Source organism: Tachypleus tridentatus, chromosome 11 (assembly GCF_004210375.1).
Source record: "Tachypleus tridentatus isolate NWPU-2018 chromosome 11, ASM421037v1, whole genome shotgun sequence".
In the NCBI taxonomy this organism is placed as follows: domain Eukaryota; kingdom Metazoa; phylum Arthropoda; class Merostomata; order Xiphosura; family Limulidae; genus Tachypleus; species Tachypleus tridentatus.
The window spans coordinates 95,210,760-95,233,216 of NC_134835.1; the positions used below are offsets into that span (position 1 = coordinate 95,210,760).

Here is a 22,457-nt window from a genome sequence, read left to right on the forward strand (position 1 = left end):
AAAAATTGAAAAACGTTTTCTGTTGTAAAATATTTTTCTGTTAACTATTTTTCTACAAATCACCATAACTATATTTTTTACAATCCACAGTAACTTACATATCAGTGATCTGCAGAGATTGAAGAAATCTTTGCATCAAATTTTGAAGTTCTTGAATATAATTAGCCTCTGATTCAACAATGTCACAGAACACCTGAAAACAAGAACAAATTAAAAGTAGGTTTAATTTCTGATTCTCTTGAAGAATGGAAAAAAAAGTAACACAAGATATGAATACATGACTATTTTAAACTTGGTGCTATTATCTGCAAAATTAACATTTATCACACATTTAAGATGTACAAAAGCATTTCAGAAATTCAGCAAAAACTTTTAAGCAGCAGCTATCACATTTTTATTCCAAATATCAAACTTCTGCTTGAGCAGTGACCACTTTCAAGTAACGAATCATTTCATTCATTTAAATCAAGTTATTATGAATGAATAATAAAACTACTGTACACTCCTATTTAATTAGTTTGAATTATTACTATTTAGTAAATTCAAAATGCACTGGATAAATGATAAAACTTTGTAGAATGGACAGCAACTGTCTGTTGTGGAGACACAAACCTAGAGGACAATGTTTCAAAAGTCTTTGCCTTTCGTCTTCAGGTTAGTGTGTTTGTAGGTGTTGTTGGTCTTTTATAATGTCCTGATGGATAGTGGAAAGCATGTTGTGATTGGTTGGATTATCACCGTTTCTGATTGGAGGAGAGATTTCCTGTAAATTCAACCAATAGCAGCCACAGGTTACTCACTTCTAATCTGGAATCTCTGTTTAGTGAAGGTTTAATAGTGTTTATATAAAATGATTCTTTGAATTTTCTTATCTTCCAGAATTTATCTGTATCAATGATTCCAGTTTTCTCCCAGTTTATTCTGTGTCCAGTTGACGTGGTATTCTCTGCAATAGCTGAGCTTTGTGTTTTCATGAGTCTTGTACTATCTTTATGTTCTTTTATTCTTGTCACGAGTTTTCTTCCCATTTCTCCAATGTATGCATCACTGCAGGAACACAGAATTTCAGAGATGAAGTTTTTGAGATTCTCTTTGTTTTTTACCATAACAGACCTTAAGGTATTATAGGATTTCCACCAGGCTATGTTGAATTTCTTGGCTATGCATTTAAGATTTTTACTGAAATGTTGCAGGTATGGTAGGTAAATGGTGGTAGTGGTGGTGACTTTCTAATCTTTTCTTTGTCATTCACTGAGTTTTTGATGAAGGAGGAGGTGTAACTATTCTGTTTAAAACTCTATGATCGTTTGGTGTTCTGCTTCGATAGATGTCTTACCGCAAATGTTTTTCACTCTCTTGTTTAGGCATTGGATTATACCACGTTTTATCAAGGTTGGATGATAGGACTGGAAGTGTAGGTATCTGTTCGTGTGGGTGGACTTTCTGTATACAGTTGTGGTGATTTGTCTTGCTTGTTTGCTGATGAGTATGTCAAAAAATGATACTGTTTTGTTCTTCTATTTCCATAGCAAAGTGGATTCTTTTATCTATGGAATTGAGATGTTCTAAGAAGGCTGGTAAGTTTTCATGACTGTGCAGCCAAATAACAAAGGTATCATCAACATAACATCTGTAGAAACTTGCTTTTACAGGTGTGGATGAAAGGGCTCTTTCTTACAAGTCTTCCATGGAAATATCTGCTAAGATTGGAGAGAGTGGTGATCCCATGACTGGACCATCTGTTTGTAGAATTCCTCATTGTATTGGAAATAGGTTGATTGTAAGCAAATGGTTGTTAGTTCCATTATGGAATTTATTTTCATAACTGTTCTGTAAGAGTTGTCATTCAGTAGTCACTGACTGGTGATGTGAAGGGTTTCCAAGGTTGGAATATTGGTAAATAGGTCTGTGATGTTGAAACTGATCATAACATCCTGGGATTTGATGTGTAGCTTTCCAAGTTGTCCTATGAAATCTGTCAAGTTTTGAATGTTCAATGTTTCCTCATAGTGGAGATAAAATAGGTAGTAGAAAGGTAGCAAGTTGATGGCAAGATGAGATTTGAGCACTGATAATAGGCCTTAAACGTAAATTAGGTTTGTGCACCTTAGGTAGTCTGTAGAACCGAGGAGGGAAATTTTCCTTGAATCTTAAGTCTTTGGCTAGTTTTTCGTTGATCAAATTTATGAACTTGTTTCTTCTTGATGTTTTTTGGGTTGGATGTATTGCATTTGATGTAGAAGTTCAGAATATCTAGTGTTCTAATGTTTGTGGGGGAAGTTGTTGAAGCTCAGTATAATGTATTCCAGTTGTGTTGGTTAGACTGTGCTTCTTCTGTCTGTTCTTCTATATGCAGTCTTAGGTGTCTGCCGGTATTGTCAAGGACGTTTTTGTTTTGTTTTTTATCTTAGTGGGTTTAGTGAAAGAAGTTTCTTTGAGTCACAGAAAGTTCAGGATGACATTGGAATCCCTGCAGCATAGTAGGAAGGTCAACTGGACACACAATAAACTGGGAGAAAACTAAAATCATCGAAACAGACAAATTCTGACTGAAAGGCAAGAAAAATCAAAGAATCATTTTATATTAACACTATTAAACCTTCACTAAACAGAGATTCTGGAGTACAGGTAACCTGTGGCTGCCTGTGAATCTACAGGAAATCTCTTCTCCAATCAGAAATAGTGATAACTCAACCAATCATAACATGCTCTCCACAATCCACCAGAACACTATAAAAGACTGACAACACACATAGTGACCTGAATATGAAAGATGGAAGGCTTTTGAAACATCATCCTCTACACTTGTGTCTCCACAACAGGCAGTTGCCATCCATTTACAAAGTTTCATCATGAATACTCTGCCTAAACAACCTGTCAAAGAATATATTGGATAAATATCTCATTAATATGTACTGTTAATAAAGTTATAATTTTCCTCTACTGAAAGTGTATTTCCAATAGATTAAGTCCTCCTCTCACAAGATTAATTATTCTACTTCAGTGCTGCCCTGTGTATGTGAACTTTTTTCTTTATGCATGTCACAAACCTTTCACTCTCTGCTTTTGGAATTGTAAAATTCCAAATTGTCTCATGCAAATCATTATGTATTACCTCCTTACCAACAGGAGTAAGAAATAGTCATATGAATATGTGACTCCCTCTAAACTCCTTTGCTTAGATAAGTTTAGCAGTTGTCAGCACCAAAGAAATGTGGGGAAAGAGCTGGGAAGTGTTAGTGGAGATAAGTACCTATCAACAATACACTTTCAATACAGGAAAATTGTAACTTTCTATGCAGTCCTCACTTCATCTCACAAGATTAGCTAGAATCCTACACTGACTAGAAGGAGAGTCTGGTGAAAGGGAACAACAGAAGTTTCTGTCGAAAGGGACCAAAGTATACCCCTGGAAATGACAGATTCAGATCAGAAGAGGTGAACCACACCATTTTGAGCTAAGTATACACTTTGTCCAACTGTGGAATGTAAGAGTGGAAAATGAGAGGAACACACCTGATGGGGGAGGGAATGTTGCAAGAAAGTTATTCTAATAATAGGAATATAATGTAACTCAATCCCACAATGAGAAAAGTGGGTAAAGAAAGGATGCACCCCTATGTGTAGAGTGGCTAGGTCACAGTAGACCATACTCAGTAAGTTAACTACATCCAAAACCTGTCCATCGGTATATCTGCACAAGGATAGGATGAGGATCACACCAGCTTCACCTCAAACCCAAGAACCAGGGTGTTGAGGACCACTCCGATCCCTGGGTATGATATGAAGATTAGCTACAAGCTATCAATCCAGAAATTGACAGCTGGTATCAAAAGAATGTCTATCACATGTCAATTCCCCAACCATGAAACAGACCAGAACCATCCAAATAGTACTAATATCCCCATAAGAAGAAAGGATAAGGAATAGCCAAGGATAAAGCCAGAACAATCTCATGGATAGAGGAAATTGAGGGAAGAAGATAAACAAGATGACATCTGTTCAAGGGCTTATATTGATCTGTTCACTCTAAAATCAAAACCAACATCCACATGAGTGCCGCATGATGGTTTCTAATTGAAGGGGTGAACTGCTTTCTGGCCTTTCACCACAGAAAACCACTGCACAACTCTAACTAAATGGTCATGGTATGGAACTGATTTAGAAGAGTGCCTCCCTAGTCCACCACCCCAGTGGCTTGTAAATTGAAATTGGTAAAGACTCCCATATTCCACTAGAAGAAAGGAGTGTGACAATATGTGATGGAGAGTCTAGAGGAACATCACCACCTGAAACAGTGCAATGAGTGGTCACAAAACTTTCTTTTCAAAAGCAAACCATAGAGAGTTATTCACTGGAAGGGATGGGCAGTAATCCTCTTCTGCTTTACCCATGCAGCCCATAGGTGGTACAGTCTGAGATGGACATATTATGAAGCAAAATACCAGAAGTTCATTAATCTAAAAGTGGTGAGTGTGTGGAGCCATGGAAAATAAAGTGGCTGGACAGTGCAGAATTCAAGTTAAAAAATACTTGATCAGGCACCACTCACCACAGAGTGGGATTCATGGGATGATGAATCAGAGAAGGGCCCTGAAAATTAAGTATGTATAAAATCTAACCAGTTAAGAGTCAAATTGATGTCTGAAGAATGACTGTAGGTGGTAGATGAAACCACAAGGACAAAGCTGCAACATGATGGAGATAATGGGAGATGAACAAACTGTGTGTAGTCCACATGCCAGATTAAAGAACCTTCTCTTCTGGACAATGAAGACAAGAAACAAGAGAAAAGTGTCAGATCTGATAGTAGGAACATGAAATAAAGTCTGGAAAGAAGGTAGGGAGAAACAGACCAAATAAACCAAAAAACTGGTCCAACTGTAAGGATAGAAGGTAAAAAACCTTGAAGGGAGGAGGACTGCTGCAAGATAAAAAGTTGGGAATGTGTATTCCAGAATGTAAAAGTATTGGGAATATAATAATGAAAAGTCCTGATCTGGTATATCTGGTCCCAGTCAAGAATAAAAATGAAAAATGAAAGAGAGTATGGAAGTGTCAAGCATAAGTTTGAACTACTTGGCAAAATATGTAATGTACCAAGGGAAGACCCCAAAACTCATAAACCAACCCAGGATGAACAAGTCAAAGATGAGAACGAGGTAGTATATAATGTAGGTAAGCTTTGGAGACATCCATTTTGGTCACCCACAACCTCTCAGAGAAAAAGACCCATCCCAGGGTGAGAAAATGCTACATTGGGAACCTGGGTAATGAAACAAAGCAGCTTGTTTGATTTATCTCACCTAACAGCTGCCAATCCCCAGTTTACTTGGGGACAATGAAAAAACAGAAATAAAAACCCTGGGAAAAATGGAGGAACAGGTTCAGTACCCCACTGCACGAGCAATTCTTGAAGCACTTTTGGCACTCATATGATATTTAGGAGGGAAAGAAAAGGGGTAAGAAGAGATGGGAGATGGAGAAAGAAACTCGTCAATGAATCTGTCTGACAGATTTTTTCTCTGGCAGTTATTTTGATGTGAAATTAATTAGTTCCTTAAAAACATTTAACCATCAAGGGCACTATAAAATTAAGCAGTCATCCTTTACCCCCTCCTAGTTAAAAGATGTGTGCCTATTTATTTGTAACAGGGGGAGACTGTAGATAAACTAAACATGTTGAAAGTTTGATAGGATTAGTGAAGGAGATATTTATGTGAGATCTGATAGAACCTGAAACACCCATTGATAAACTCGATCAGCTTAGCTCCCATCAAACCCAAACCCACTGGATAGTCACCAATACTGGTGGCAACAGAGGTTACTTTGCTGAGGAAAGTGACAAGAAGTACTCCAGATAGAAGGGTAGGTAAGGGCTTGGAAGAGGAAGGACAGGAAATGGTAATTCTAGGCATATGAGGCTCTAAAGCAAACAAATGAGCTACAATGTTTGTTAGGGTCAATTGTTGCTGTACTGATATCACAAGAGACTAGGATTATTGGGAATGTATCATAAAAACATTTCAGAAATGGGGCTATGTGTAAATCCATAACATATGTCGAGGGTAAATGGACCCAAGCCAATAAGGCATCAGTATTTATAAGGTCCCAAAAACAAAACCATGCATGTAATGCCAGAGCCAAAGACAATATGTGGGGTAAGGTGAAGAAGAGAAGGGCAAGGTATCTCTAGAACACCTCTTAAGATTTCTGGGAGAGCCTCAAATAGAAGGCCCATGGAAAATAGACAGTAATAGATTGGCAAGAGTGAGATGCAACTGAGAATGTTGGACATAGGTATGATTGACAGGTGATTCAGAAACTACCACAAATAGGTGATAAGAAACTTAACAACTGCTGGTCTAAAAATGGATAATCAGCTTGATGATAAAGTGAGAACTGATCTAAGGTTCATGAGAAGGGGGGGGAGGTCATGCTAATCCTTTCAATTTATTGTGAGGCAAAGTGATTAGCATGAACTCAAACATCAAAAAAGGAAGGAAAACCAAAAAGGGTTAGAAAGTTTGTTCATGTAATAACAAAAAATGAGGTGAATAAGAAATAGGTGAAGAAAGCGAAACATTATAAACCTGACACAAATGCCATATAGACCACATTAGGCCTAACAGACTCACTGGGTTGAGAATGTAAGGAATGGCAAAATCTGAAAATGGAAAAGAAGATGGTAAAAATCTTTGTCAGCCTGTTCTGGTGAGGCCTGGGCAATGTACTGGGGCAAACATTGTCCCATGTAATGTTCAAAGCCAAACCACAGCATATAAAAGCAGATAAATTCACCAATGGTTCGTGCTCAGAGTTCTAAGGAAAAGAATGCTAATCACTGGCGTAATTCTTCAAACAGTAACATTAACATCAGAATTCATTGCCAAAAAAGGTTCACCAAATCTGAGTGAAGAAAATAAGGTGACTAGAATTAACTGAAATAGTAGTAGAAGAAACAGGCTACATGAAAGTAGATTAATGTAAAAACAACCACTTCACGAGGAAACAAAAAAGTCAAACGAAGTATTAAACAATCAAAAGAACCAAAGTGCTTCCAAATGAAAAGTGATAGTTCAGTACAGGAGCATAGAAATGGTGTTGCATGTATCACGTGAGCATGTCATGCTACCATTGGTGAGGAGGTGACACATGATGATTTGCATGAAAGATCTGCTGGAATCTTGTAATTCCATTAGGGTGAGCAAAACATATGTGGTAAACATAATGACAAAATGCACATATAAAAGGCAGCACTAAACAAGTATAGTCAATCTTGTGAGATGAGGTAGGTACTTTATCAGAATGCTATTTTCTAGTTATCTGTATACATATATAATATACAATAATTGAAATGTGACTATATATTACAAAATACTAGTCCTACAAATAACCAAGACAGATCATTTTGTAAAAACCAATTTTATATTATTGAATACAGCAATATGAGTGCATTTATGACACTTCATTGTAACTTCTAGCCAGGCATAACTAGAATGTCAATATAATGAAAATAATAAATATAAATGTGTATAATGTATATAGATTTAAGTTACTTATACTAAGCAATTGTATTTTTATGTTAGAATCTATTGTCATTCTAAAATGAAAAAAAGAAAATCCTATTTTTTATGATCAGTGAAATTTAGACCCCCTATAGTTAGGATAGATAAAATAAACAAAATATGAAGTTTTTTGGAAAATAAACATTTGAAATGTATTTAGAAGGTTTTAGAGATGACAAAATTTCAGTTTCGGGACAAAGAATAGATTTTTAATTACAACATGAAAACCACTTTGCACTCAGCTTAGTAATAAAACACATCCAATATTTTGACAAACAAATCTTTAGTAAAATACTTCATTAGAAAAAAAACTTGATGTTTACCAAATGTCTTCCAAATTAAATTATTGTATAAGTACGTAATGTGTGAAAATGTGGATACAAACTCGTGTATTTTACACTAAGTCCATCAAAAAAAATGGTTAAATATTCAGCATTATATATTGTAAATCATTTCAATTCATAACCATCTTCTAAATATAGTACTGCCTATAAACAATGTTGCATTAAATGTTTTGAATATTACTAATGCGTTCAAGTCAAGAAAATTTCCACTGAATGTTACTTATCACAATAAAAAAAAACTGATTTTTCTGTGATTTTCACTGCAATGATTTAAAACCATTTTAATGATGTAGACATAACTATTGTAACTTCTTATAGTGAACTTACTACAATTGTTTTTCCCCCAATACCAGCCTATCAGCTACTCTTGTCTGCCCAACTAGTGAAAATTAACTGTCATGCTTATAGCACACCCACAGTACCAAAGTGCAAAGTGGATTGTTTTTTTGACATTTTTGGTGCTAAAGGGTCCAATTGATAAACCAATGGATGCACAGTTTAGTATGCTAATTAATGGGCCTTGCTGAATTCTTGATTTTGTTTTACCAACATAAAAGTTAATCATTTATAAATTTATACTGAATTGACCTTAAAATCACCAACAGCAATCACCTTTGCCTTTACTGTATACAGTAGTTTAAGTTTATTGAATATTTATGTGTATCCAATTTTTTTTTTTTTTTTTTTATCTTCCTTAATAGTTAGAGAAAACAAAAGGTAGCTAATTGATGTAAAGTTTTAAGATATATGACAAAACAAAGTTCTACTTTTAAAATGCTTAACTGGGCTTATGAATAAAATTTATTCTGATTTCCACTTTAGTGCTTGTATTATTTACTAAAACAATTTGTTCAGATGACTTTTTCTTTAATACACATTTTATGTTATATAATCTATTACTTCAAATTACAAGTTTGAGCTGACCAGTAAGAGTAATACAATAAACTATTTGATATCTTAACTGTCACAGCTTTCAGCATATTTCACCTATATTCCCTTAAAATTACAACTCATAAAATGAGTAAAACTTAAACCCACCATTTCTCTATATAGTTCCAACTTTTCTTGATGAACAGACAAAGCAAAATCTGTGTGTTTGGAAACTGGTTGTTGAGATTTTCTAAAAGAATCTGAACATACAAAATTTATAAATTAGAATAAAATATACTAAGATATGTGATTTCCAAAATAATTTTTAATATGGTTAAAATAATCCTGTTATTCAATAAATTATTATTTTTTCCCTCCTTTCAAACAAACTATTCTTTTCTGTAACTATGAAACTTTTTACAGACCATATGAAGGAAGCCCAAGGACCAAAAGTTAGAAACTGGGCCTCTAATATGCATTTATGTATATTTTGTTACTTTTACATTAAAATACGCAATCAATAGTTATTAGAGATGTTCATCTTTCAAAATCATTAAAATGTCCATGGTAGGACAACTCAATTATTATAGAAAAAAAGCAACAAAATAGTGTACAGAACCAACTGTGGTCTGTTGAGATTAAAAAAAAACATTAATGTAGTCTACCAACACAAAAGTTAGAGAACCAGGGTTACAAAATATAACAAACAACTTTAAATGGTAGGACTACAATGTGTTTAAATTGATAGGTAAATACATAATAAAGCAAGTCTATAAATTGATGCTATTGTTGCATTTTGTATAACATATTTCACATGTACAGTTTTTCAGCAATCTCATCAAGCTGTTGGCTATTTTCCATGTTAATTGAAAAACTCTCCAGAAATTTAACTTATTTAGTAAACCAAAACCAAATTTGTTCAAGTAGCATATCCATTGTAGAATATTTCACACATTCACAAAAAAATAACAAGAATGGTTGTTTGCTGATGAAAATGTGAATAAAAGATTGTCAAATACAAATGTATATATAGCATCCTAGTTCAAAACATTTTCAGCCATATATTATTTCCAGTGTAGCAAACAAATACCATATATGATGGTTTCTATGATTTTGAAGAGATGAAAAAAAACTTAAATGTAGTATTTTTCACTTTGATGAAATAATAAGATTTTGAGCATGTTATGTACTCAAGCAAAAACAGACATTCAAACTTTTTTTTTTTTTATCTTACCTAGCATATATTCTTTTACATAGTTGCTAGGAAACCATCCAGTTACTTCTTTCAGTGTTCCTTCCCACCATCCTCCTTCAACAACTTGGGTCACAGTGATTATATCTCCCTTTGTAAAATTTAACTGAAAAAAAACAAAAAAACTTAGATGAGAAATAGTTTTAAAGCTTTATCAATCATTGCCCAATATTAGAAGCAGACACACCTCTAAGAGAAAAACAATGAATTCTTTTCTTGTTGAATGACCAACATCATGAGTTAGTCTATTTTCCATAATGTATTGAGGAAGATACTATAGTTATGTTTCAGGGACCACTTTGTTCTTTGCCAAAATCACATTTTGCAATTTTTTTACTTTTCTTAGTAACAAAATATTGCATTTAGCAATGTTTTTTCTGCAAACATTTGATATCAGTAAAATATTTAAACATGGACATTTCATTCACATTGTAGTTAAACATTGCATCTTACTCCATTATAGGCAGAATTACAGGTAGTAAATTTTTTCTGACTTACATACACATTGTATAAGTATCAGTTCAATAAGTAATAAAATAATTAATATTGTAAACTACTTATGATAGCATACTGTATAAAACACTGTAGAAACTAATGAAAACCATCAAATATCAATTATATTCAATTAAGTTTAATTACTACAGCACATAGGAAGTTACAATGTCAATCCATTTCTGTTCCTTGTATGACTTCTCCCATACTGTGTGGAGTAATTTTGTTTTTTTAATCAACAGTAGAGTGAGAAAATCAAAGAATAGTTTATTTAATCAAATTATTATTTCTTAGCTTAAATTCCATATACTCACATCATCAAGAGAAAGCCTTAATTTAAAGTTCTCTTCTATGGTGTAAACTGAATTTTTGTTTCAGTTATAGTAGCAAAAAAACCTCACTTGTAAGTAAGCCCAAATTCCTTAAACCTACTAAACGATATTTCATCAATTTTCTAGTATCAGCTATTTTTCAATAATTTTTTTTTCAAACATAATTGAAGTTAACATTTTCCTAAACAAAAATTGTATTTTTGATAGATATTTACATCCTCTTGCAAAATAGCTTTTCTCAATTAGTACACTCCCCACTTGCCTTCTACTTAATGCTTCTGCATATCCATGTGTAAATGATTAAGCAGCAGCTCACCATCAGTAAAAGTGCAACACAACCCCTATTTAAACCAGCAACCTCTCCACATTCACACTCATTAATTACTTTGAAATTGGTCATAAAACTTACATTTCTATTATTGAAAACGGGAAGGTGGGTGAGATATGCAAGAAGTTAAGTATCTATCAGAAATATATTTTAGGTTTAGGAGAATGTTAACTTCCATTACAATATCTTACTTCTACTCACAAGTAGCTAGAATTCCACATTGAACAAGTGGAGAGATAGTGAAAATTTGATCCCCCTTGAGGAAGCAGACAGAGAAAAACCATGAAATGTATAAAAAAAACTACATCGCATCTTCTACAGATACACTCTTCATTCCTTTAAGATGTGAAAGGTAGAAAACGAACAAATCCCACAATACATATTAACTGCTAATGTGACCCCAAGGTAATGAGTGGCTAGGGTGCAGTAGAACATAATGGTAGTCTGACTTCATCCAACATCTGGCAGGATCTGTAACTGTATACCAGTTCTGCAGTAGGCTGATGAACACCTACCTCTTAGCCTCGAGACAAGAATTGGTAGGGAAGTTGAGCTTCTATACCAAAATCTCTCTCCACCTGTGGACATTTCCAAATCAACCAGTCCCTAATCCACCATGAACCAACATTCACCAGATTTTAGAAAAGTAGAAAGCCATAATGAGATGACATTACCTCCAATTCAAAACCTTAAAGCATTAGGTACGTTTCTTTTAATCCCCAGTAGGAGTAAGGATACTGGCCAGAAAGCATCTTAGAGCTTATTAAGCCTGAACAGATCTAACCAACATCTTCACCCTAAGGGACAAACTATTTTATATATATAGTTATAGTTGTGACGTGGCAGAATGCTTCAACCAACTCCTGGCAGCAGCTGGAATTTTAGAGCAGGTCCACAGTAAAAAGGGCATCACACCATTGACTCATGATTCTAATTATAACCATCTCCAACCAACACAAACCTCCCCACAAATGTACATCTGGAGGACTATAGAAAGGAGGAATGCCACAGTATGAAAAAAAAAAAAAAAAAGCAATCTGTCATATGTACATTTATATGGTGTAGTGCTACATCCAAAACCTGGCAACATCTAGAATTGTACAGCAGGTCCATGGGAGGAAGAGCTACAATGCAACTGACATTGAATATAGTTACAGGATAAACACTGAAAATTATTGAAAATATATATAACTGGTCAGGCACCACTGTTACAGAGTGGAATCCACAAAACTTGTAAAAAGGCCTCTTAAACAGTACTCACAAGTCATAATAACACTGCAATGTTCAAATTAGTAACTGGAAATAAAGAAAAACCTGTGGAGCAAGAAATAGCCATGTGTGAAACAAAGGTACAAGATGTAGTCCAAAGACCAGCCTCAACAATGACCTCCAAAGGAAGATGAAAGTAGGCAGCAAGGGACCTAGTGAAGTGAATAATTTGATGAGAAGGTCCCTGAAAGGCAACACTCATCAGGTAAAACGGAAAAATAAAGCAGCATAATTAGCTGGTAAATCCAACTTGTAAGAGTAACTGGAAAAAGATCTCGGGATGTGGAAGGATTCTAATGAAATAAACAAATGGTTAACAGGAACCACACAGAGAAGCAGTGTCAGTAATATACCACTGAAGAGCCTAGACCTGTAGTCAGGATATGAACAATGATGAATTTCGGAAATGAAGGATAATGAAAAGGGAGAAAAAGTGGAATTACCCTTCACAGCAATAGAAATATTTGGCAAAAACAAACTGTCAGGAAATAAGAAAAAATAGAAACTCTGGAACATCATACGGTAGCAGAAAGTATACCATTTACACTTATAAACTGTCAAACAGGAAAGATGTAGAGGATGGGCAATGAGGCAACACATTTGAAAAATTCAGATTGTCTGAACAAAAGCACACATGAAGTCAGAGTGGAAATGAACAGATGATGCACATCTGACTGAAGTTGACAAAGGAGCATGGGAGACAGTGACAAATGAAGGAGGGGTAACAATGAAAATGTGCAGAAGTGGGAACCATGACTAAGCAGACCAAAATCGAGCCAGCAGTTTGAACCAACAAAAGGACCCTGAGAGGAGATGAAGAGAAGAATATGCATACAGGTAATATCCTATCCAGTTTTAACTGATACCATCTAAAGTTTCTGCTAAACAATAAAGAAATGGGGACCAAAAATGGGGAAATTGTGCATTGAGATGTGTGGCAAAAACATCCGCATCCAGAATATCCCAGTGTGCAAACCACTACTAAGACACCTGCAAATCTAAAGACCACTCTGTCAGGAGGATCTTATCAGATCAAGCTCATCTACCTGTGACCATGTTCAGAGCACTTGGAATATAACACTAATAATTGGATGTGATGATTGTGGACCCAGTAGAGGATGATGATTGTGGACCCAGTAGAGGAGATTCAACATCCAAAAACAAAGATTTTGTATCCAATACCTTCTTGCCCAATGATATAAGACAAAACTGTGGAATTGTCAGAGAGTACCATCAGACCAAACATCAGATAAGTGAAGAACAGTATCATGAATTACCAGCAATTCCAACATGTTGATATATAAGGATGATTTAGCCAATGACCAAAAACCTCCTGAGCATTGAGATAAACACCCAAACTGAAGAGGAAGCATTCATAAAAAGATGACAATTTGGTAAAGGACGTGAAAGAAAACTCCAATAGTTGTGCTGGACCAATCCAACCACCTAGCAAAGTCAAACCAAATGTAAGGAGGCAGGGTAATAGAAGCATCTAAGAGATCCTGAAGGAGGCTACATTTGAAAGTGATGCACAGTGGCAAGACCAAAATGAATGAGGGCTTTAAGAAAAACCCACATCCCCAAAAGAGAAAGAGTCTCTCAAGAAGTTAGAGAGGGTGAGGCCAATAAAATGCAAATGAAATATTCCACATCATGCAAAAAAAGTAAATAGTATGAGCCCAACTGATGAGGGAATTGAAAAGCACACCAAGATGAATTAGATGTTATGTGAATGTGAGAAAAGACTTCTACACATTGATGAGCCAACAACTCTAGTGGCCTCTTGAAGAAAAAATGGAGTATGAAGAGACAACTGGACCTGAAAAGAATCCAAAATCAGGCAATTGTTCATGTAATGGTAAAAACAATGGTCTGTGGCATGAAGTAGAGCAAATGTTCAGACTACTTAACAGAAAGCATAAAGAGCAGAAGCCAGCCAAAGAGTAGAACCTAAGTTGGCTGGTTGGGTGATTTAGTGTTTTATGGCACAAAGCAGCTAGGTTATCCATGCCAAACATCTGTTAAAAAATTAAAAGTAATTTTAGTAAAATTCATAAAAGAAATTTAAGGTAAAATAAAACAAAGTTTAAAAAAAAAACATAAATAGCATAAAACCAATGTTTACATCTAGTCTACAATGTTAATAGAAAAATTACAGTAATACAAGTTGTTAAAAGACTTTCTGTAGCATAATTGTAATTAACATAACTCACCAGCAAGACAAACAGGTAAGTATAAAAACCACCGTCAGTCACTTGAAATTGGCTTTTCCAGTCCTGGTTCCGAGTTATTTCATCTTATAGCCATTTTCAAAAATTAATAAAAGATTTAAGACTTGTTGCAAAATTTTAATAATAACTCACCAGGCAGGATGACTAACAGGTAGTTCAAAAAGCAGCTTTAGTCACCTGAAGTTGGTCTTTCCAGTCTTGCTCACTCCAAGTTGACTGCCAGCTGGCACAAAGCCAAGCTTTAAATACAGGACCATACTCCATGTATGGAATAGGCAAAATGGTGATAGTGCCAGAGCAGATAGATTTAGCTGCCATGTCTACAAGCTCGTTCCCGCGAACACCAACGTGGCCTGACATCCAGAAAAACTGGATAGAAGATGTTAATGAGAAATGGGCCAGTCAATTTTGAACATCAGCGAGAACAGGCTGTAAGCCAATGTGAAGCGATTCCAGGGCCAGTAGAGAACTAAGCGAGTTGGTATAAGTAGTGCAGTTGAATGCTTAGCTTCAATATGATCAAAGGCAAGAGATATGGCATACAGTTCAGCAGTGAAAACAGAAGCTGTAGAGGGGATTCTGCGCACAACTTCCGAACTGCAACAAACAATAGCAGAGCCCACACAGTCACCTGATTTGGAACCATCTGTATAAATTGGAATGGAAAGATTGTTCGAAAGATATTCAGTAAATAAAAGACGATACTTCCAGTCGGGAGTATCTGCCTTTCTCAGATGACATAGAGAATGGTCACATTTGGAGACTGTAATAAGCCATGGTGGGATGGGCTGACCTGTGGATTCTGCAATGTTATCCAAGGACAGATCTAATTCATCCAATTGCACCAAAATGCAAAGGCCAAAAGGAGCAATGGCAGATCGTCTGTTCTGAAAAGGTATGGCCCACAGAGAAAGGAAAACACACTAGGAGGATTGGGCAGGTCTTTGTTGTTGGAAGGGAATTCCAGTAACTGAGGATGCAACAAATAATTGTTTTGTATCTTGGGGTGGAAGAAAAAGATGTATCTGAAGAAATGCCTGTATTTGGAACCAAAGGATGTGGATCTTTGGGTATGTTGGAATGTATGGGAGGAACAGATAACTAATGTTATGAGTCATTTTCAAACACTGCACCTCTTTTTCTTCCAACCATTTACGACAAGAACAAAAGTAGGAAGGGTGAGAACCATTGTAGTTGACACAATGTGGGTCCATATCACACTCATAGGCACCATGGTCCTTGCCACCACAACGAGCACATGTCAAGGAACCACGACATGACGTCTTTGAGGGGCCGAACCTCTGACAATAGAAACATCGGAGAGGGTTTGGAATGTACAGCCGTACCCTGCAATTTAGATAACCTGCCTTAATGGTGGCAGGTGCACGTGGTGATGTAAATGTCAAAATTAGGATGTTCGTCGGCAGTGTAACTCCATCTTTGCGAGTGGAGATGTGCCTCACTGCAGAAACTCCTTGAGTGAAGAAACCAGAGAGAATCTCTGACTCGGGAATGTTCTTCTAATCCCTCTCAACAATAATTCCTCGTGATGAATTCAAGATAGCATGAGGGGTAACCTCAATAGGTACATCCCCAATTGCCTTTGATTTCAAGAGGAGTTCACTGTGTTGGGATGTGGATGTTTCAAACAATGTCTCCAGATCAAAGCTTCTTTACTGCCTTTGGAGAGCCAGTCCCTTCTGAATAAAAAGGGGGGACATTTGTCCTAAAGGTTTTTCAGAAAGAGAATGTAGAACGAGAAAATGGGGTACAACTGTTGGTATAGACATTGAAGATTGCTGATCAGTCTTCAAGACGAGGTCATTTAACTGTTGACCATTTTTTTTATTTTATTTAAGTTTTTATTAGGAGGATCCATAGGAAAAAAAGAAAATTTCAGTGCCCACTGATCCCAACCACCATGGAGCCCTACGATGGAATGCACTACAATGTCAAGCAAGGACACTGCAGTAATGCCAGGATTTCGTGAGCACTATACCCAAACACCAGCATCAAACACAATGTCCATAATGCCCAGTGAGAACTTCCAACACTGGTACTTGGTTGACTTTAGCCCAGGTGGACCAGCCAACTGACCCAAGGGGGCCACCCAAAGGCTGCCCGTCTACAGGAATTCAAGGCCAAAGTGGTGTGTTAGGGTTGGACCAATCAACCACCAGGATCCTCTCCTCCCCTTCACGGGTCACCACACATGGTAAACATGTGGGTGGATGTTTAGATCTGAGAGGAGGTAAACTGAAAGAACAGAACCTTCCCCGGGAGGCCCCTCAACTCATACAGGAATCCACACTGAGGGGAGTAGAGCCTATAACTGGTGCATCAGTTCCAGATAAAAGAAAATGATCAGTTAAAAACTGTGACCAATGCATAGTCTAGTTAGAACAACTTCCTCTTTCCAACCCTTACAGAAGCAAGATGGCCAAAGTCCAATATAGGGTTTTATTTGGAAAATCTTGTTTCATGTTGCTCACTCCAAGTCAACTGCCTGATGGCACAGAGCTGAACCTTGAATACAAGACCACAGTCCATGTATGGAACAGGCACAGCAGTAATGGTGTCACAGTAGATAGATTTAGCTACGTTGTCAGCTAGCTCGTTCCTGCAAGTACCAATGTGGCCCTGGATCCTGAAAAACTGGACAGAAGTAGATGTTAAAGAAAAATGGGCCAGTCAATTTTGAATATCAGCAAGAACAGGGTGTGAACTAATGTGAAGTGATTCCAGGGCCAGTAGAGAACTAAGTGAGTCAGTATAAATAGTGCAGTTTGAGTACTGGTTAGCTTCTATTGATTCAGGGCAAGAGAAATGGTGTACAGTTCAGCAGTGAACACAGAAAGCAATGGCAGATTGTCTGTTCTGAAAAAGTATGGTCCATCGAGAAAGGAAAACATAAGAGAGGACATGAAGAATGCTCAGTGCTCTTGTACATTTGACTCATACTTGCTTGATGTGTGGTAGAAAGGTCAGCTTATGATCAAAAATAAGCCCCAAAAACTTTGTCTCAGAGACCACAGGCAGTACAACTTCACCATTATGGAGTTCAGGATCAAAATGAACACTCCGTTGGTGGTCAAAGTGTATGCAAATGGTTTTAGAAAGTCAAAGCTGTTTGTTGGGATCCACTTCAGTAAATGACTGAGGGCAGTCTGTAGCTGCTGCTCAATATACCTCATGTTTAGTGACTGAAATAAGATGAGAAAGTTGTCAACAAAGAGCCCGTTTGAAACCCTGAGAGGGAGTTGTTCAATGATGGCATTTATCTTTATGCTGAAAAATGTCACACTCAAAACACAGCTCTGGGGTACTCCAAGTTCCTGTAGAAAAGAACGGAAAAGTGTCAAACCCACACAAACTTGGAATCTCTTGTCCATTAAAAAATTTTTAATAAAAATGAGCAAATGGCCATGTAACCCATATATATGGAGGTCTCACAAAATGCCATACCTCCATGTTGTATAATAAACCTTCTCAATGTCAAAGAATATTGATCCAAGATGTTGTTTGAGAAAGGCTTCTCTGATTGACATTTCAAGTCGAATCAGGTGGTCCATGGTGAAACGCTTTTATTGGAATGCACATTGCAAGAGCAAGAGGAGGTTGTTTGATTCAAGGAACCAGACAAGATGAGCATAAACCATCCTCTCTAAGGTCATACAGAGACAGCTAGTCAAAGTAATTGGATGGTAGCTTGAAGGAATCTTGGGATCCTTCCCAGGCTTAGAGAAAGATAGGACAATAGCCTGGAGCCAGGTATCAGGAAAAACATTCTCCTGCCAGATCTGGTTAAAAACAAACAGAAGAATAGCAGGACACAGATGGTGCAGCATTTCATAGTGTGCATAATTAGGTCCAACCAATGAAGGGCAAGTTTGAGTTACACCAGTATAAAGGGATAATTATAGTCATATAGACAATCAGCTCAAATGGACATAGGTGATTGTTCTTCCCAAGTCATGACAGCTAAGAAGGTGGAGGAAGAAGCAGAGATGCTAGATACCTGGCAAAATCTTTCACCTAGAGTATCAGCTCCAGATATCAGCTACTTCCTGGCCATCATAGAGCACAATCGAGAGGGAGACAGAATTATATTGCCCACTGACCTTTCGAATCCTGTTCAATAAGACTTTGGAACTGGTGGTAGAAGATATTCTGGTTGTGACCTTAATCCAAGAGTCTTTCTGGTTTTGACATCTTACCCACTGAGCATGTGCATGGGCCTGCTGGAAAGTAATGCAGTGCAAGAGTGTGGGATACCTACAAAAAGTATTCCAGGCCCATTTTTAAGACTTTTGTGCCATGTGGCAGGCAGGATTCCACCACAGACGAGGTTATCATGGAAAATGTGTCAAGGTTTTAGGAATACATTAAGCAGCTGCTTGTATAATACAGTCAGTTACTGCTACCACACAGTCATCTATTGATGGTTTACAGATGATGGCAGGATTAAGTACTGCGAGAGTAGTAAAAGAGGGCCAGTTTGCATGATCCAGCTTCCACATGGGCACAAGGGTTGGGTGGCATTGACCACGGCCATTCTCTCTCAAAGTTATAGGAAAATGATCACTGCCTCTTGGAAAATTGTCAACCCTCCAAGAAAAATAGGAGAACAGTGAAAGGAAGCAAACTGAGAGAAATAGCAGTAAAGGACAGACTAGGTGAATGAAAATACGTAAAAGAACCAGTACGGAAAAGAGAATGGTTGTGGTCAGAGAGCATGTGTTCTATAGAACAACCCCTGCTATCGATATCAGCACTTCAGGGGATGATGTCCATTAATGTCCCCCAGGATTAAAAAGGGAGACAGCAACTGTTCAATGAGAGCATCAAGGCCTGATCGATCACATCTCTCCAGCCTCCAATGGTGTGTCGACTGGTAAAGACAGGGTGGGCATATGCTAATCTATCAACAGTGCCACCCCTCCATGCACTCATCCATCACACAGCCTGTCATTTCTGTACAAAGAAAACTGCCAAAAGGTGACTGTATCAGCAGGTTTCAGAAATGTCTCCTCTAAGAAAAGACATACAGGATAGTAGGAAGCAATGATTGTTTTGATATCTTCCATATTGGAACGTAAACCTCGACAGTTCCATTGTATCAACGTGGCCATTTTTCTTTATATGCAGGCAAATTGGGTAGAGAAACCTTCTGTTTATAACATCTTTTTCTTTACTGTCTTTATTCAAGGGAGGTCTATCAACCTCCATGGATCCTGCCCTGGGTCAATTGGACAGGTTTTTGCTGTTGGAAGAGGATTCCAGTGACTGAGGATGTGAACAAATGATCATTTTGGATCTTGGGGTGGGAGAAGATGTATCCGAGAAAAAGCCTGTACCTACAACCAAAGGAAGTGGATCTTGGGATTTGTAAGGCACAGAGATGAGTGTTGAAGTTGATCCATCAACTTTCTTAGCAATGGAGGTCAAAAGACTTCATTTATTTTGAGAAGGATTCTTTTGGAGGCACAGAGATCTGTCTGCACTCCCACTGTAGTAGTGGAATGAAGTGCAGCAGCATACGTCCGAAATGAAGTGGTGGACAGCAACTTTTGAGCATCAGGATAAGTATTGTTTTAATCATTTTTAAACACTGCACCCCTTTTTCTTCCAATAATTTAGAGCAAGAACAAAACCTGAACATTGAAACCTATTGCAACAGACTCAATGAGGGTCCATTTCACACTCACAGGCATCATGGTCCTTGCCACCCTAACGAGCACATGTTAATGAATCATGACATGACATCTTTGAGAGACCAAACCACTGACACCATGGAGCCGTATGAGGGGACCCACTACAATGTCAAACAAAGACACTGCAGCAATGCCAAGGTTTCGTGAGCACTATACCCAAACACCAGCATCAAATACAATGTCCACAGCACCTGTTGAGAATATCAACACTGGTACTTGGTTGACCCTAGCCCTGTCTACAGAAATTCAAGGCCAAAGTGGTGTGTTAGGGTTGGACCCCTCAACCACCAGGATCCTCTCCTACCCTTCATGGGTCGTCACACATGGCAAACACATGGTTAGATGTTTAGATCCCAGAGGAGGTAAACTGAAAGAACAGAACCTTCCCCGGGAGGTCCCCTCACCACATACAGGAATCCACACTGAGAGAAATAGAGCCTATAACTGCAAACATGTCCTTGATGAATAAAATAGTGGCAATGCCAATATGCCAGGAATGTGTACATAGGTACCCAACACATCAATCTTCATCATCCATAATCCAGAAGTGAAAACTCACCCAAGAATTAACCCTATTAACACAGATCATGAGTCAAAGGTCATGCAATCTCATTTGTTGAATTGCATTCAAAATTTTAATAAACTACAATTTTATGAATATGCATCATTAAATTTAGTATCAAAAGGGAAATAATGATGATCATTTTAGTATTATATGGTAATTAAAAGAAAGAAGCCATCTTTCAACACACAAAGGCTGAAATTTTCTCACTCAATAATAATGGACTCAAAGCCCATGAGACAGGTTGTTGGTCACTGACAGAGCTTGAAGTTGTAATGGTAGTGACTTTAAAGTTATAACGTTTCTACACTGAAAAGATATTTCTGATAGGTACTATTCTCACAAGATTAGGTATTCTTGTTCATTGCAGCCCTCTGTATATAAACACCTTTAGGGATGCCACAAGCCTTCGACAACCACCCTCTTGGAACTGGAAGTTTTTTTTTTTTTTTTATATATGTCTCATGCAAATCCTCATGCATCACCTGATAGGTTCTAACTGGAGCATGACATGTTCATGTGACACATGCAACTCCCTCTTCACTCCTTAAACTTTCATTTCCAAGTTATCAGCACCATATAGAAAATTTATAACTTCTAGTATGTTATCTCACAAGATTAGCTAGAATCCCACATCAAGAAGGGAGAGGGACCAATGCAAGGGAATGACAGAAGTATACCCAAAAGCATCTGAAGGGTGCCCCTGACAATGAGAGAAATAAATCTGAAGAACACAAGAGGGGAACCACACTACTTCTGAGCCATGTATACTCTACCTGTGTGTACAGTGTGTAATCAAAAGCAAAAATTACAAGGTGCAGAGTGTCTAGGGCACAGCAGATCATATTTTGTAAATCAACTACATCCAAAACCTCCTCTTAGGATACCAACTTCCGTAGAAGGTAGGATGAGAAATTACGATGGCAATACTTTGTAAAGATGCATCTCAAGATGGCTGATATGGATACTAAAACTTTTACTAGAATAAAGTAAAGAACAGATTAACCCAAAGATTATCTAAGAAGGTTGAATTATTGTTCTCTAGTTTATTTCAATAAAAGTTTTAATACCTATACCAGCTGTCTCGAGATAAATTTTTACTTCAAATGGGTTTCTCATCACCAAAAATCACAATATTTTGATTACTTGTAGAGTTGAAGTACTCAAAAATTGTAATAATCAGAAATTCTAGTTTTGATTAGTTCATTTTTGTGAATTGTGACAAAAAACTTGAATTAATCAAAAATAATGAAAAATTATAATGACAATATTTTGATCACTTGGATACACAAAACTAATTCTAAAATTTCTAAATGCCTGTTGCTTTTGTTTGTTTTTAAACAGAAATAATAAGAAAACTAATTTAGTTAGTTGATTATTTTCACAAATCATGGCATTAATAGATTAGGTTGAACAAACCTGAATTAATAAAAATAATAAATCAAAATATCAATATTTGATTACTTGGATAGTTAATATAACCATGAATATTAAT

The 22,457-nt window shown here is 36.9% G+C and overlaps 1 protein-coding gene across 8 annotated transcripts in view; it reads right to left on the reverse strand.

The window, feature by feature from the left end:
* LOC143232823 (rho guanine nucleotide exchange factor 7-like) overlaps positions 1–22,457 on the reverse strand; it is a 113,147-nt gene that overhangs the window by 87,700 nt on the left and 2,990 nt on the right. For all 8 annotated transcript variants that reach the window (XR_013017786.1, XR_013017785.1, XM_076468737.1 and 5 more), the window contains exons 3-5: positions 10,017–10,140; positions 8,951–9,042; positions 99–193 (exon numbers count right to left, since the gene is read on the reverse strand). Coding sequence is in view for 6 of the 8 variants with exons in the window: in XM_076468737.1 (XP_076324852.1) it covers positions 99–193; positions 8,951–9,042; positions 10,017–10,140 (311 nt within the window). In the remaining 2 variants the exon portion in view is untranslated. The remainder of the gene's footprint in view (positions 1–98; positions 194–8,950; positions 9,043–10,016; positions 10,141–22,457) is intronic.